The 17,205-nt window shown below is 47.6% G+C and overlaps 1 protein-coding gene across 1 annotated transcript in view; it reads right to left on the bottom strand.

Moving 5' to 3' along the window:
- Nucleotides 1-16,886, bottom strand: part of LOC140906735 (glioma pathogenesis-related protein 1-like) — a 63,616-nt gene extending 46,730 nt beyond the window's left edge. The window contains exons 1-2 of the mRNA XM_073331276.1: nucleotides 16,701-16,886; nucleotides 5,623-5,868 (exon numbers count right to left, since the gene is read on the bottom strand). Of these exons, the coding sequence (XP_073187377.1) occupies nucleotides 5,623-5,868; nucleotides 16,701-16,886 (432 nt within the window). The remainder of the gene's footprint in view (nucleotides 1-5,622; nucleotides 5,869-16,700) is intronic.
- Nucleotides 16,887-17,205: the final 319 nt, after the last annotated feature.

The raw sequence follows: 17,205 nt of genomic DNA on the forward strand, positions 1-17,205 counted from the left end.
GATTCTCTGGCATTCAAAGCATGTGACCACCCCTATGGAGTTGGTGGCAGATGATCACCGCTTCAATGCTGGAGGTTTTGGCTTGGGACAAAACACTGATGTTGGTGCATTGGTCATCCCACTTGATTCAGAAGATCTTGCGGATGCACTGTTGATGGTATTGTTCAAGAACTTTGAGGTATCTACTGTACGGTGCCAAAACCTCGATCATGTACAAAAAAGCATGGATAACAATGGCCTGGTACATGAGAAGCTTGGTTTGATTCTTGAGATCACAATTTTCAAAGACTCATTTTCTCAAGAGTCCGAAAACTGCATTGGCGCATTGAAGGTGGTGTCAAATTTTCTCGTCAATGTCAGCTTTCTGCGACAGATAGCTGCCAAGGTAAAAGTGCTCCATGTTCTCCAGGGTCTCTTTATTGATCTGAATTATGGGAGCAGCATCCTTGTGATTCGGAGCCTGCTGGTCGAGTACTTACATTTTCTTGGTGTTGAGTGTGATGTCAAGTTGGTTGTAGGCTTCAGAGGAAATGTGAAATATTTTTTGAAGATATTCTTCTTACTGAGCACACAGGGCACAGTTATATGCATTCTGGAGTTCAATGACTGTTAGCATCAATGAATTACTCATGACCCTCCACCTTAAACTTGCCAGGAACCAGCATGCAACACTCAACAGTGCATACGATCCAACCTTGATGCTGACAATGAAATCAAAAAGGGATTCTAAACCAACCTTGATCAAATTCTCTCCACCATCTGCAAAGAGGACAAGCTCATACTCCTTGGTGATTTTAACAAAAAAGTTGGATGTGACTCGGACCTTTGGAATGGCACAATTGGAAATAAAGGAGTGGGCAAGACCAATTCCAACAGAATTCTTCTGACCATATGCACAGAACATGACCTAATTTTCACGAACACCACATTCTGCCAAAATAACAAGTACAAGACCTTGTGGGAACACCCACGATCTAAGTATTGGCATCTGATTGACTATGTCATTGTCCGTGCTCGTAACTGTGAAGACTTTACATCAACAAAGTGCTGACTTGTGCAGCAATTGTTGGATAGACCATAACCTTATCTGCTCCATTATTTCCATCAAACTCGCACTGAAACAAAAAATGCAGAAGAAATCAGCCAGACAGAAGATCAATGTCGAGAGTCCTAAGGACCCAACTATACCATGACCTTTTACAGCAGTGCCTCACCAAGAAACTGATGAATATCAAAATCAAGATGGAAAACCCCAAAGATCACTGGAAAGTGCTCAAATTGGCTGTCCATGTTGTGTGTGAGGGAACACTGGGCTTCTCAAACAGGAAGCACCAAGATCGGTTTGACAAGAACAATCAGGAAATCCAAGACCTGATCAAACATAAGTACAAGGCCTTCTGTGCTTGGCAGAATTACATCAATTCCAACCAGAAGCAATACATCCACCATCAACTGAAAGCTGAGGTTCAAAGGAAATGAAGAACAGGTGGTGGGAGAACAATGCGAAGGAGATCCAACAACTCATCAACACCCATGAAATGAGCGGATTCTTCAATGCCATCAAAGCCCTCTTCGGACCCAAGGGCTAACCCCGTCTCAGATCCAGGGATGGAGCCAACCTCCTTAGGACAATGAATCAATCAATGCATGATGGAAGGAATACTTCAAAGACCTCCTGAATCATGACTCCAATGCTGACGAAAGCATCATAGGATATTAAGGGATTAAGTCAATCAAGGATGACCTCAGAACCCCACCAATATTCGTCGAGGTAAAAAAAAGTCATCAAACAGATGAAGAACAATAAGGCATCTGGACCTGATGGAAGAAGGAGCAGAAGAACTGGCTCACCAGCCTCACATCTTAATCCTCAAGATTTGGAATTCAGAAGAAATCCCAGTTGATTTTAGGGATGTTATGATCATGACCATCTTCAAGAAAGGAGACAAATCAGATTGTGCAAACTATCCAGCAATCGCCGTGTTGTTCATTTCCGGAAAGATTTTTGCCAGAATTCTCCTCAACCAGCTGCTTCCCTTGGCAGAAGAAATCCTCCCAAGGTCACAATGTGGATTCAGGCCACCTTATGGTACCACTGACATAATCTTCACTGCCTGCCAACTTCAGGAAAAGTGCCGTGAGCAACATCAACCTCTGTACATGGCTTTCATCGACTTCAAGAAAGCATTTGACTCCATCAATCATGAGGCTATGTAGAGAATTCTCCTTAGATTTGGATGCCCGCCAAAATTTGTTGCCGTCTTCCAACTCCTCCACACCAACAATGGATACAAAACGGACCCCTTCCTAGTCAAGACAGGAGTAAAGAAAGGCTATGTCATCGCTCCAACCCCTTTATCTTCATTGCTGTCATCCTCCTTCTCATCGCTGACAAGCTCCCCTCTGTACTTCACATCTAATACAGAATGGACGGCAAGCTCTTCGACCCCAGTCGCCGCTGATCCAAGACGAAGACTATCACTAAATCAGTCACTAAACTCCAGTATTGTGAAGTGGAGTGTTTTGGTAACTGTTTTTTCTTTTAAATAAATATGTACACTGCTATCTATTTATAGGCAAAGTTAAAGAAATGCACCTTGAGTCCTTGACCAGCTTCTGAGAAAGCTCTGTGTCCTTGTGATGGGGCTTACAGCCCCCACACTAAGGTTAAAAGGAGTGGTGGAGCAGTATTGGACTAAGAAGGCCCTGTCCCCAGCAGCTGCCAGGTATGCTTCCTATGGAGGACCTGCTTAAAAGGAAGCTCTGGCAGTCAAGTGCAGGGGGATAGTGGATGAGAGACTGGCTGCAAGAAGACAGACGCTGTAGCAGCTGAGACAGTGAACTATGGGGGAAAGACCAGGACTGTGAGTAAGACTTGACTGGGAGACGGGGGACTTGACCCTGCTGTTCTAGGATAAAACCCAAGTTGTGGTCTGGCCAGGAATGTTAGGATGAAAGTCAGATCACTGAGAAACCCCAACACAGACCTCCAAGTCCATCCAGATATGGAGCCATGATACTGAGCAGCTCTTTGCAAAGCTTGACCATAAGCACCAGACTCCGTCAACCCACTCAGGTCCATAGATTTCAGTACCGTTTGTGGCATATACAATCAAGGGAACTGAGGCCTTTGTAACGACCAGAGCATGGGCAGTTTGATCTAGTGGTCAGAGCAGGCGTTGGGAGTCAGGAGTCAGGCCAGGTCAGATACTAGAAGGACAGAGTTCAAGGCAAGCTAAAGGGCAAAACTGAGAGTCAGGTGTCAGGAGGCAGGCAGGGTCAGGTTACCAGGAGATCAGTGGCAAGTAGCAAGAACAGGTATTGCAGTGGAAGCAGTCCTAAGCAGGGAGATTCTAGTTGCAAAGACAACTTCCTGTTCCTGTGCTGGATTTATATAGAAGCTGTGAACCAATCAGGTCCCTCAGCGTTCTGCCAATTAGATTCCAGGACTGTAAACCTCTTTTGGAGTTCAGCTTCAATTCTGAAAACTGTTAGTAGGTCACCGGATGGCAGGCTGGAACGTACAAGCTCCTAATAGCCCTGTGGTCTCTGATGACATCACCACCTCCCCAAGGAGCACTCTCAGGGTGATGTGAAACCAGGCTTTTCAGGATGATTCCTGTGGAACACCCGCACAAGTGTGGTAGCATGTACATTTTCTGCACATTCCGAGGTGTGCTCCTCAGGCCTGCACCCCTCCCAGTCAACAAGATACCAGAGTCTGACATGTTTACATTTAGAGTCCAGGATCTCATTAAATAAATAATTCTTGTGACCCTGTACCTGTACTGATGGAGGAGGTGGCTAGGTCCTGTGAGGGAAAGGGTTTCCGTGTAGGGTTTCAAAAGTGATACATGAATCACCAAATGAATCTTCAACTACCCCGCTCTCTGGAGTTCAAAAGTGACTGGATTAACCTGTTGCAGGATCTTAAAAGGACCATGGAACCAAAGTAAGCACTGAGGATATTGAGTGTGATCTGGCAATTAGATGATATGGCACCCTTGGCAATTAGAAGAAACAGGCAGTTGGGACTAACTCCCCCTTTTATAACCTCAGAACTCTACATGAGGGAAGGGAAGAGGTGAGTGGCCCTTTACTTCTCTGTAAAAGCTTCTGGAAGCTCACAATACAGCTGCCTTGGTCCCATAAGTGCAGAAGCCACTTGATGAACTGGTAGTCACTCCAGTGGCTGTTAATAGGTTTCACTACATGAAAAAATGCAAGATCAACATATAAGCATAACTCACAATCTGGTGTTTCATAATTAAAAATAAAGGATGAAGTCTTTCTTTTAAATACCCACTTCTATTGGCTGTTAGCTAACAATTTGAGCCTGACAAAATTAACTACTGCTTCAGAGAGGTAAAATGTGACTATATCTGCAATACTGGAAAACAATTCTGTTTCAAAGTTCATGTGGATTCACAATCATTTAAGATTTTCATAAAGTTTATTTACCTTTTTGATACAAATAAAACAGAGTTATATTTCTGTCAAATAACCAGTTATCTCTTTTCTTCCCCCCTGTGATGGGGCATCTGCCCCACACTGGCCTGTAAGGGGTTAATAGAGCCCTAGGGAGGCTGAGAGAGAAGCAGCCAATAGGAGAGGGGCTGCAAGAAGCAGCCAATCAGGGCCTGGCAGGCATATAGAAGAAGACTGCAGGGCAGAGTGGATTCAGTAGCTGCCTGGAGTTCACGGAGGGAAAATCAGGCTCCTAGTCAGGCAGAAAGAAGCTAGCACCCTAGACAAAGCAGTGCTGCTAGCAGGGACCAGGAGAGCTAGAGAGAGCTTCTGGCTGGCAGCTGGGATTTGCAGGCTGAGGCCCTGAGGCAAGGTCGAAGAGGGTCCTGGGGCCGCAGGAAAGTGGTCCAGGGAAAGGTACTGATGAGCTGGAGGGGATGCAGCACATGGCTGCCATCTACAGGGTCCCTGTGCCGGGACACGGAGTAATGGGTGGGTCCAGGTCCCCCTACCCTCCCCCATCGCAACTGGGGAAGTGCTGGAACAGTTGGGTTGCAGTACTGACCCCTGGAAGGGGGGAGCACAGAGCATGATACAGATGCTCATGAAGAAGACGCCGCAGTCCTTGGGGTGACGTGGGTCCAGGAGCAAAAGTGACGGCAGACAAGGCACCACCGGGAGTGGGCATACTGACCTACGGAGCTAATCCCAAAGACAGCCAGCAGGAGTCACCAGTGTGATGAGTGGAGCCCCGTCACACTCCCCATTTTCCGCTACAGAATTTTCTTTATTTCTTATAAGATTGAAAAACTTAGAAAAGAGGAGTGAGGTGCTTTGGCTAGATTGAACACCAAGTTAGAGAAAATTTCTGTTTACAACAGTTAACATAATCACAGTATTAGCTAGGAAGTCTTTCACAGTTGTTGTGCAACCGAGGGTGATCGTTTTCAAACTGTATCTTAAGAGTTAGCAGACAGTATGATGATGGGGGCTGTACAAGTATCTAAATGGAACATTGAAAGAAAGTGGGGTATGGGTCACTCATTATAACAGCTATTTGCCACTAACTGGTAATTATTTATTGTGTCCACCAATTCTAATTCTTGGGATTGTGCTTTGAGCTGCGTAAACTGTTTTAGCAATGAAAATTGTTACCTGAGTATAATGACCACATGTTTTAGTACACTTGTGAGTCTGAAGATTGTAGTGCCGGACTTCATCGGTCCATAATTTGATGGCTTCAGGGACACCAAATATCCCGTAATGTCCAGTCCAGATATTTTCTCCAACATGCCCATAATGAGGATGGGACATAAATTTTTTTGTTAAATATGGACTATGTTTAAAAAGGCATTTTTTTGCCCATGCCCTGGCAGTCCGTGCTAAAGCTGCATCCCAAGTCTGCAAAACAGTAAAGTTGAAGAAGCTATGCAGAGAATTAAATTACAATGGCATTTGTATCCATCAGACAAATTAAAGTAGAAAATGAATAGCTATAAATTGAATTTAACTAAAATTGTCTGTAAATTCTGTAAAATTATACAATACAAATATTTTGTTCCCCTTCTGTCATCCAGTCAAGCACTCCAAAATCCTGTCTTTAACTTACCAGTGAACTTTAGGGTAGCTGTATAGAAATGTAAACTGACTTACTCATAGAAGAGTGACAAGAAATGATTATTGATGATTATTGAATCAACTTCTGCAGGTGAAAGAGACAAGCTTTTGAGCCTGCATAGAGCTATTTGTTAGGTCAGGGAAAGGTACTCAGAGGGTACGACTACACAGCAACTAGATGCCTCCATCTGGTTCATGCCAACTGACTCGGTCTTGCAGGGCTCGGGCCACAGGGTTGTTTCATTGCTGTGTAGACTTCCGGGTTCGAGCTGCAGCAACAGCCCTAGGACCCTCCCGCTCACAGGGTCCTAGAGCCTGGGCACCAGCCAGAGCCTAGAATGAAACATCCCCACAGCCTGAGCCCTGTGAGCCTGAGCTGGATGGCATGGGCCAGCCATAAGTGTCAGTTGCTAAGTAGACATATCCAGAGTGTGTCAGCTAAATACAAAGAGGAAAAGATTGTTGCAAGAGACCATTCAAAGTGAAGTGGGCAGTTAACACTTCTGCAGATGTAGAACAAAGACAGTTGTTGTGTTATAGAATGAATCACCTTCTATGACTCATTGCAACATTTTCTTTTTTTTTCTTGTGTTGCTGTAGAAAACTTAGGTCTGGTCTACACTACAAAGTTAGGTCAACACAAGGCAGCTTATGTTGACCTTACGTTGACCTAGTCATGACTCTACACTTAAATTTGGCTCCCACCAACATAAGAGCCCCATTACGCCAACTTAATAACGCCATGTTCCCATGTGACATAGAGCCAAGGTTGATGTACTTAGGTCAATGCAGTGTGAGTGTAGATATTGCATTACTTAAGTCGACCTTTATTGTCCCCCAGCAGCTGTTCCACAATGCCCAGTGCTGACCGCTCTGGTCACCATTGTGAACTCTGCTGCCAAAGGTCACAGAGTCTGGAAGCCCACCCTTCCCTTTAAAGCCCTGTTAATTTTTGAAATTCCTTTTCCAGATTGCCTGGCTTAGAGAGGACACCTAGCAGCTCTCCACTGTTGAGTGCAACTGCCAAGCTGACCATGCCAGCTACATGCTCTGCCTCCAGATGCGCAGACAGGAAATATTGGATCTCCAGACATAGAATGGTGGATATCTATGAGCAGATTGCTTGGGGAATCAGGACAGGGGCTACAACAGGACCAGCAATGCTGCGTGAAAGCCAAGGAGCTTTGGTAGGCATACCAGAAGGCTAGGGAGGCCAACAATCGGTCTGCAGACCTGCCCACTTTTACAAAAGATGCATGCCCTACTTGGCAGAGACTCCACTACCACCCTTACAGCACTGTGGATACCTCCAAAGAGCCCGAGTCACAGGCCCCTGCCGTGAACAGGGAGGAGGAGGTGTATGGAAGACAGGCAGCCAGGGGAACCAGCTGCAGAGTGAGCCAGGATCTGTTTTTGACCCCACTGCAGTCCAGCCAGTCCCACCAGTGAGCCCAATGCAGGGGAAGGAACCTTGGGTAAGTGTGTGTAAACCCCCACCCCTTTCTTCCCTGGGTTACTTGAGAGCAGGCAACACTCACCTGTGTGCCTGGGCACCTGATGTTGTTGACATTAAAAGAGATCCTGAGTATCCCAGTGGTGGCAACTTTTTTTAATCAGTGCATAACATTTTAAAAATGCATTTTATCTTTAAGTAAGAAATGACATAATTTACATTACTTTACACACACAACTGTTCTTTTGTTCTTTGTTTTGTTTTTGGTCAAGTAGTTTATTTGGGAGTTTTAGTGTTTACATATCAATCAAGGAAATGTCAAATTGCATACATAACATAGTTTCAGTTCTGTGTCTATTACTTCTTAAAAAACACATTTTCTGAAACAGAGCTTATGGAAACAGGTAAATAAACATAAAATCCTCCAGCCCGCGGCATATTATCAAATGGGCCAACGGGCACTGTGCCTAGGGGCCCCGGCCAATTTGGGGGCCCTGCAGGAGCACCAGAACCAGGCCCCGGCCCCTGCTCCTCCTCTCTAACTGGTGCCCCACTGCCCTGTTCCTCTTCTTCTCCCTGAAACCCCACCCTGTGACTGGGCCCAGGTGCAGTCTGTGGTAGGATGAGCATATTGACCCCTTGTGTGGAGCTGCTCACCCAAGCCCCGCACAGAGCTGGCTGAGGGGTCCCCCTTTCCCTGCGCGATGTGGAGCTGGCCTGAGGGGCCCCACCATGTGGCACACAGCTGGCCTGAGGGGGCCCCCATTTCCCCGTTCGGCACAGCACTAGCCCAAACCCCTCTCCCCTACCCCTATGTTGGACTAGCCTGAGCCACTCACCCAAGCCACCCTCCTCCCTCGCACAGGGCTGGCCCAAGCCCCCCCCCCACTCCTCCCCCACGAGCCCTGCTGCTCACCCCCCCAAAGCCTCTTTTTGGTAAAACTGGGCATTTGTCCCATTTGCTCTTGCCAACTGATTACCAGTTTTGCCAAAAAAGTTGGGACATCTGGGGTCAAAACAGGACGTACGGTCACCCCATGCCAGGGGTCCCCTAACTTTTTTGCTTGTGCCCCCTCTTACCAGTCCACATCCTGCCTCCAGGATCCGGGGGCCATGGTCAGGGGCCAGGAGTGGGGCCACGCCTGGGAGTGGGGCTGGAGCTGCGGCTGCAGCTGGGAGCAAAGCCACAGCCAGGGCTGAGGTGGGACTGGAACATAGCTTAGGTCAGAGCAGGGTTGGGCCCCACTATCTCTCCCTCCCCCGAATGTTTCTCCATGCTGCCCTTGGGGGAAATGCCCCACAGTTTGGGGACCATCACCCACGAAAGGAAGATAACTGTAGAAACAAGCTTGCCTTCACTGCATTCCCCCACCACTATATTGGCTACTCTAATCCTTTGTTTCTTGGAGAATAAGGATTGGCTTGGTTGTGTAGTCTTACTGTGAAGAAAACTATCTTAAATGAATGCAGTCCATTAGTTGTAACTGAAACCATGAAAATACCAGGAAATTGTGGCCAGAATATCCTGGTATCTGTTTAATGGGATAAATGTTGTTGATTAAGGCACATTCAGAACTGACTCCACCACAAGTGACTGACTCTGGTTGGGATAATTCTCACAGTGGAATATTAATGTTAGCTGAGCCCTCACCAATGCACATCTCCTTGAACACTAGGTTTCTCTCCTGTGTTGCCAGATATGCATTAAAGGGAGAGGACATTTTCCTCTCCTTGCCCCATGTTACCAAGACCATGAGAGGAGGGATTAGGTTCCTGAAATTTCTTACTATTCAGCACTTGTCCTTACGGAATGAGGGATTCGTGGGGGATTTTTGTGGGCCATCTGTGTGAAATCACACATACAACAATAGTTTTCTTAAAAAACAGATTTATTAATAGAGAGAAAACGGTAAGTTGTAAAACAAAAGAAACAGTTTGCATATCTGAAGGAGCATGACCTCACATTAGTATGGAGGAGGCTAATGAGCTCTTCTGGGCCTGTTCTGTAAGGATAAGGCCTTTGTCTGCAACCATGTTGTAAGGCCTAAGGCACTGGTGGGCAACCTGCGGCCCATCAGGTTAACCAACTTACGGGCCGCGAGACAGTTTGTTTACATTGACTGTCCGCAGGCACAGCCAGCTGCCGCTTCCCGCAGCTCCCATTGGCCGGGAACAGCAAACCGCGGCCACTAGGAGCTGCAGGCGGCCACGCCTGCGGCGGGTCAATGTAAACAAACTGTCTCGTGGCCTGCCAGCTGATTATCCTGACGGGCCGCAGGTTGCCCACCACTGGCCTAAAGCCTTCGTCTGCGGCCAGATTAAAAGAGCAGCTGAGCAGCAGCCATTAGCTGAGAAGGAGGAAGTCACATCCTCACATTCCATCTAAACTACATTAAAACAATGTAGTATCGGGCTGGTAAGGAGACCCTCTCCTAATAGCACCCACTATCACCAGATAAAGAAACAGATCTTAAGATGGTTAAACAAAACTTAGTTTGATAGCATTCTGTCTGTCAAGAAATGACTTATCAATAGTTGTGGCTGTGAAATCCTCATTTCTTTATTGTTTTGTCATTATGGTCCCCACTTCCCTATTGTTTATCTGTATGGTCTCAGTCTGGTTCTTTAATTGTTTCTGTCTGTTACATAATTAATTTTGCTAGGTGTAAATTAATTAAGTTGGTGGGGTAGGACTGGTTAGAGAATGTTGTTACACTATGTTAGGATTGGTTAGTAAAATTTTAGAATAATGATTGGTTAAGGTATAGCTAAAAAGGACTCAAATTACACTATGTAAACTGGGGTCCAAAAGGGAGTTCTTTGGAAATCAACTCCAGGACACAGCCTCAAATAGACCTGCCAGACCTCAACACTGCCAATGACATTGTGCAGAAGCTGGAGTCCCCCAGATGAACCTGATCCTGACTGGCCATCAAGAAAAGTTCACCTGTCTTATTGGGAGTGGTGAGCATTGTATGTGTAGTGTGTGCATTCTGTTTTTGGTGATTGTTAATAAATAGAGAATTAGGATATTAGTGTGTAAGGCTCTTTCACCGGTAAAAGACCCTGCAAACCCGCAGAGTGTAAGGTTATTCCTGAGCCCACAGAAGGGTGAGGGTGGGTACCTAAATTGACGGGGTTATGCCTGAGCCCCAGAAACAGGGTAAGGGTGGGTGCCCTAAAGTGTAAGGTTATGCTTGAGCCCTAGGAATGGGGTAAGGATGGGTGCCTCAATTAAGAGGGTTACTCCTTGAGCCCTAGGAAATGAGTAAAGGTGGGTGCCCCTAGAGAGTGTGAGTAACAGAGAATTTTGTGCAGGTAAGACTTCCACACTAACAAGATGTACCTACAAGACTTGTTCAGCCTGGAGGAGGAGGACCTTAAAAGGGGGAAACTTACCACAGGAAGGAGAGATGAACAGGAAGAAGGCTGCTCCATGCTGGTAACATAAGGTAGTCCAGCTGAGGAGAAGACAGTTGCAAGATGCACCACTCCCAGCAGTGCCCTGACTGATAGTGAGGCAATACACCCCAGGAAGAGGGGTAGAAGGTAAACGCCGCAAAGAGGCAATAGTCTCTGGGAGCCTACGCCCTTAGAACTGAATATCCTGGGGCTGTCTGGCCCTCTTTCCAGGCAGATCCTTATCCCTTGCAAGGGGAAGGGAAGGGGAGGAGCCTGACCCTCTGCCTGTGTGCAGTTGCCACAGAGTCATAGAGCTCCCCCCCAGTGCTGCCAATGGGGGGAGGAGGAAGCAAGGATAAACAATGGACAGCGGAACCTGGGGAGGGTCTAGGGAGGCCCACTCCCCCCACAACATAACATACCTCACCTGAATACTTTGCAATACTTGGCTTTCCTTAGCCTTGAGCTTGTCCACATTCAGTTTTTGCACTGCTTTAACTATCGGATTAGAAACAGTTATGGTTAAATCAGTGCAATCCTCTGGTGTGGATGCAATTCTACTGCTCTAATAATGCTTATATTGGTATTGTTATTTCTGAAAATTTACTATACAGCTTTACCAATATAAGCCCCTCTATATAATTGTGGCCATGCTAGCAGGTTGCACTGATTTAACTGTGGCGTCTTCTAAACCAATCTAGAAAAATCAGTACAAAAACTGTAGCCATGTCTACCTACATAGAATCATAGAAGTATAGGACAAGAAAGGACCTCAAGAGGTCATCTAGTCCAGTCCACTGCATTCAAGACAGGACTAAGTATTAACTAGACTATCCCTGACAGGTGTTGTCTAATCTGTTCTTAAAAACCTCTAATAACAGAGATTCCATAACCTCCCTGGAAATTTGTTCCAGTGCTTAACTACCCTGACAGTTAGGAAGTTTTTCTTAATGTCCAACCTAAACCTCCCTTGCTGCAATTTAAGCCCATTGCTTCTTGTCCAGAGGTTAATGACAACATTTTTTTGCCCTCCTCCTTCTAACAGCCTTTTAAAGTAAATGCTTTTTTATACAGCATGTTGGGGAAATGGGGGGTGCTGGAAAGTGAAAAATTCCGGTTAACTAAGAGGGAGGAAGTTTGAGTATGGAAGGGGTGCAGGGCTGGGGGTTGGGGTTCAGGAGGGAGTGTGCGGTGTGGGCTTTGGGAGGGAGTTGGGTGCAGGAGGGGGCTCTGCGCACTGCCCCCACCCCGCCCCGAGCTCTGGCTCTATAGCTCCCATTGGCCAGGAACCGCGGCCAATGGGAGCTGGGGAGGTGGCGCCTGCGGGCAGAGACAGCACGCAGAGCTGCCTGCCACACCTCTGCCTAGGAGCAGCGGGGACAGGTCGCTGCTTGCGGGGAGCCGCAGGAGGTGAGTCCCCCCTCGGATCTAGTACCCCACCCCCCGCATGCCCCAACCCCCTCCCCCAAGCCTCCTCCCACACCCAAACTCCCTCCCACAGCCCATGCCCCGCACCCCTCCCACGCCCCAACTCGCAGCACTGCACCCCTTCCTGTACTCCGAACTCCTCGTGGCCGTTCCTCAGCCTAGGAGCAGCAGGGACATGTCGCTGCTTCCAGGGAGCCACGCGGAGCCAGGTAGGTAGCCTGCTGGCCCCGCACCAACCGTACTATAAGCCGGACTTTCTATGAAGATTAGAAATGCCAGTTTATAGAGCTTTCCAGTTAGTAAAGGGCCGTATAAGATTTACTGTATGTACTTGAAAATTGTACTGTATGTACTTGAAAATTGTTATCATGTCCCACCTCAGTCTTCTCTTCTCCAGACTAAACAAACCCAATTTTTTCAATCTGTCCTCATGGGTCATGATTTCTAGACCTTTAATCAATTTTTGTTGCTCTCCTCTGGACTTTCTCCACTTTGTCCACATCTTTCCTGAAATGTGGCACCCAGAACTGGATTCAATACTCTAGCTGAGGACTTATCAGCATGAAGTAGAGTGGAAGAATTACTTCTCATGTCTTGCTTACAATATTCTTGCTAATACATCCCAAAATGATGTTTGCTTTTTTAAATTTTTTTTTGCAACAGTGTTACCCTGGTGACTCATAGTTAGCTTGTGATCCACTATAATCCAGATCCCTTTCTGCAGTACTCCTTTCTAGGCAGTCATTTCCCATTTTGTATGTGTGCAACTGATAGTTCCTTCCTAAGTGGAGTATTTTGCATTTATTCTATTGAATTTCATCCTATTTACTTCAGATAATTTCTCCAGTTTGTCCAGATCATTTTGAGTTTTAATCCTATCCTCCAAAGTACTGGCAACCCCTCCCAGCTTGGTATTGCCTGCACTATCTAAATAATTTCTGAAGATATTGAACAGAACCAGACCCAGAACTGATCCCTATGGGATCCCACTTGATAGGAACTTCTGGCTTGTGAACCACTGATAACTGCTCTCTGGGAACAGTTTTACAACCAGTTATGCACCCAGCTTATAGTAACTCCATCTAGGTTGTATTTCCCTAGTTTGTTTATGAGAAGGTCATGGAAGATCGCATCAAAAGCCTTACTAAAGTCAAGATATACCACATCTACCACTTCCCCCCATCCACAAGGATTGTTACCCTGTCAAAGAAAGCTATTAGGTTAGTTTGACATGATATGTTCTTGACAAATCCATGTTGACTGTTACTTATCACCTTATTATTTTTTAGATGTTTGCAAATTGATTATTTGCTCCATTATCTTTCTGGGTACTGATGTTAAGCTAACTGGTCTGTAATTCCCTGGGTTGTCCTTATTCCCCTTTTTATAAATTGACCATGTGCCCTCTTCCAGTCCTGTGGAATCTCTCCCATCATCAGTGTTCCCTCTAATTTTTCCCACCCATGTGCAGAATGAATTGTTATGTGCACCAATATGGAGGTGATGTGTGACACATCACCTTCATATCGATGCACATAAAAAAATTCATGTGGTGGAGGTGGGGCCAAGGGGTTCAGAATGTGGGAAGGGGCTCAGAACTGGGGCAGAGGGTTGGGGTACAGGGGCATGAGGGCTCCGGATGGGGGTGTAGGCTCTGGCGGGACACGGAGGATGAGGTTGTTAGAGGTTCAGGAGGGTGCTCTGGGGCTACGGCAGGGAGAGAGGACTCCCCCCAGCTCTCTCTCCCCATAGCAACACCTGGGCTGGGGGGGAGAGGCATCTCTCCCCACCGTGGCAGCTCCAGGGCTGGGGCCGCAAGATAGCCATCCTTCCCCTGGCCCCCATGGTCCAGACGGGGCTGGGTTCAGGGAGGGGGGCCCCACGACAGGTATGGGCTGGGCTGCAGTGGCTAGGGCCACCCAGGTTCGGGCCGTGCTGCGCCAGCTGCGGCTGGCTCCAGGCCGGAGTTGGGGCACCCCAGTCGTGGCAGGTCCAAGCCGCAGCATAGTTGCAGCTGGGGGGTTGCCCCAGCCGCAGCAGGTCCAGGCTGTGGCATAGTTGGGGCTAGGGGGCTGCCATGGCAGGTTGGGGGCTGGCCTATGTTGGGGCCGGGGGAGAGGTGCCCCTCCCCTGACAGGTCCCTGGACAGGTTCCCTGAGTGCCTGCATGGCACTAAATAGGCTGCTGCGTGGCTGTGCAGCTTACAGAGAACTTAGTCTGTTTTCCATGAGTTTTTAAAGATAACTGCTAATGGCTCAGGATATCTCTGCAGTCAGCTCCTTCAGTATTCTAGGATGTATTTCATCAAGCCCTGCTGACTAGACATCTAACTTGTCTAAATAATCTTTAACTTGTTCTTTCCCTATTTTAGCCTGAGATCCTACCTCATTTTCACTGGCGTTCACTATATTAGACATCCAATCACTACTTAATTTTTTGCTTAAAACTGACATTTCCACATTTTTTGTTATTGTCTTTTCCCCCCTCACTGAACAAAGGGCCTCCCCTGCCCTTGGTCTTCTGTTGCTTCTAATGTATTTGTAGAATGTTTTCTTGTTACCCTTTATGTCTCTAGCTAGTTTAATCTTGTTTTGTGCTTTGGCCTTTCTAATTTTGTCCCTTTATGCTTGTTGTTTGTTTATATTCATCCTTTGTAATTTGACCTAGTGTTAACTGGCCACTTCACTTTGAATAGTCCCTTGAAATTTGTGTTAACTACTTATACTAAACAATCTGTTCCCTTGTACTTAGCTGTGATGTTGGGAGTACCTTTCCCAGACCTGAAGTCTTAAGAGCTCTGTGTTAGCTTGCCCTGAAAGCTTGTCTCTCTCACCAACAGAAGTTGATCCAATAAAAGATATTATCTCACCCACCTTGTCTCTCTAATATGCTGGGACCAACATGGCTATAGTAACAATGCACAGTTTGACCCCTAAACATTTCTCCCCAGTTAAGCAGCTTGACTTTTTATTTTCACATCCATTGTTCGCCGTGATAGGATCCTGCCCTCATGTTGGATTTATCTAGTTTCTATCTTGCTGGCCACAGATGTTCCAAGGCCTGTCTGTGCTGTGAGGAGGGCAAGGAACTGATCACCTAGGGGGAGGGAGGGAGAGATAGAGAGAGTGTGTGTGAGAGAGAGTGAGAGAGTGTGTGTGTGTGAGAGAGAGAAAAGGAGTACTTGTGGCACCTTAGAGACTAACCAATTTATTTGAGCATGAGCTTTCGTGAGCTTCATCGGATGAAGTGAGCTGTAGCTCACGAAAGCTCATGCTCAAATAAATTGGTTAGTCTCTAAGGTGCCACAAGTACTCCTTTTCTTTTTGCGAATACAGACTAACAGGCTGTTACTCTGAAACCTGTGAGAGAGAGAGAGAGACCCAGGGACCATCAAAGACTACAATCCCCATGATGCCCTGTGGCACCTCCCAATCCTAGAGGTAGCTTGAATTTCCCTCTCTTAAGATCTCTCTTATCAAGTTTCCTTAGCTGCCATTAAATAAGATATTTAAATAATTAAATATAATTATAAATTAATCACTCCCTCACACTCAAACCTGATGAATGTAACGTGTGGGACTGATCCTGAGGTGAGGCTGCAGCTTCCACTGCAGTAAAGGAGAATTGCCTGCCCCCTTTCCAATACCTGGGTCTAAACAAGAAAGGTCCTCTGTACACTGCGAATCCGACAGGGCCGGGGGGGCCCAGTTAGAACCGGGTAGCCCCTGGTACGGTATGGTTTACTTTTGCAGTGAGAGGGTTGAATGGTGTTCCTGAAATAGGCAGCAACTCTGCACAGCTCAAGGCTGAAGCTTTATGCGGTGGAAATGTTAAAATATGTTTTGGTCCTGCCCACGGCACGCAGTTGATCTGTATTGAATGGTAGTGTAAATGGCTCCCCACCTGTTGGATCTACATTGTAGATGTGGCCTTTTTGTCTAATCTGTAAAATAGGAACAATTACACTTCACCATTCCCTTTATAAAATGCTTTCGCAGCACCAGCCATTTAGGTGTCAATTATTCATTAATATTTTTATTTTTCATTTCTGACTCTTAGGTTGGTTCCAGCCTTGATCTGTCATAGGCGCTATGGGACAGCGGCCCCTCCAACCAGCCCCTCCTCCAACGTCCCCCGTGGGGCAGCGGCCCCTCCAACCAGCCCCTCCTCCAACGTCCCCCGTGGGGCAGCGGCCCCTCCAACCAGCCCCTCCTCCAACGTCCCCCGTGGGGCAGCGCGCCCTCCAACCAGTCCTCCTCTTGTCTCCCAGGGGGCCGCAGCCCGCCCAGCTGCGCCCGCCCTTTATCACCCGGGCCCAGCGGCCCCTCCCTACCATGTATAGCATGTTGGCGGCCGCGGGCCGGACGGCGGTGCGGTGCTTGTTGTGCTCCCGCACGCACGCGTTGATGAACGTTTGGTTGGTGATGGTCGGCAGGACCGACCTGGCGCTCCTGCCCTGTACGCGGCAGACATCCGCCAGCACTCCCAGCCCCAGCACGGCCAGCAGCCACAGCCGCATGGCGCCGCCGGTCCGAGCGAGGCAGCGGTCGCAGGCGGCCTCTACCCGGCGCCGGGAGCGGCACCAGTCAAGTTCTCAAACGGCTCCCCGGGCGCGCTCGCGCTGTGACTGCAACGGTCCCAGAGAGACTCTCCCGCCCCCAGGCGAGCCCGACCCCCCGCTCTGACTGAGCCCCTCCGCCTCCGGGGACCCGTCCACACACACAGCACTGGCTGGGCCCCCTCACAACATGCATGCATTGACAGTCTCCCACTAAGTCGTCCCCGCCACTCGTCCACAGTATAGATTCTACTCCGCATCAGGATTCCTCCCCAGCAGC

This window comes from Lepidochelys kempii, chromosome 1 (assembly GCF_965140265.1).
Source record: "Lepidochelys kempii isolate rLepKem1 chromosome 1, rLepKem1.hap2, whole genome shotgun sequence".
Lineage (NCBI taxonomy): Eukaryota > Metazoa > Chordata > Testudines > Cheloniidae > Lepidochelys > Lepidochelys kempii.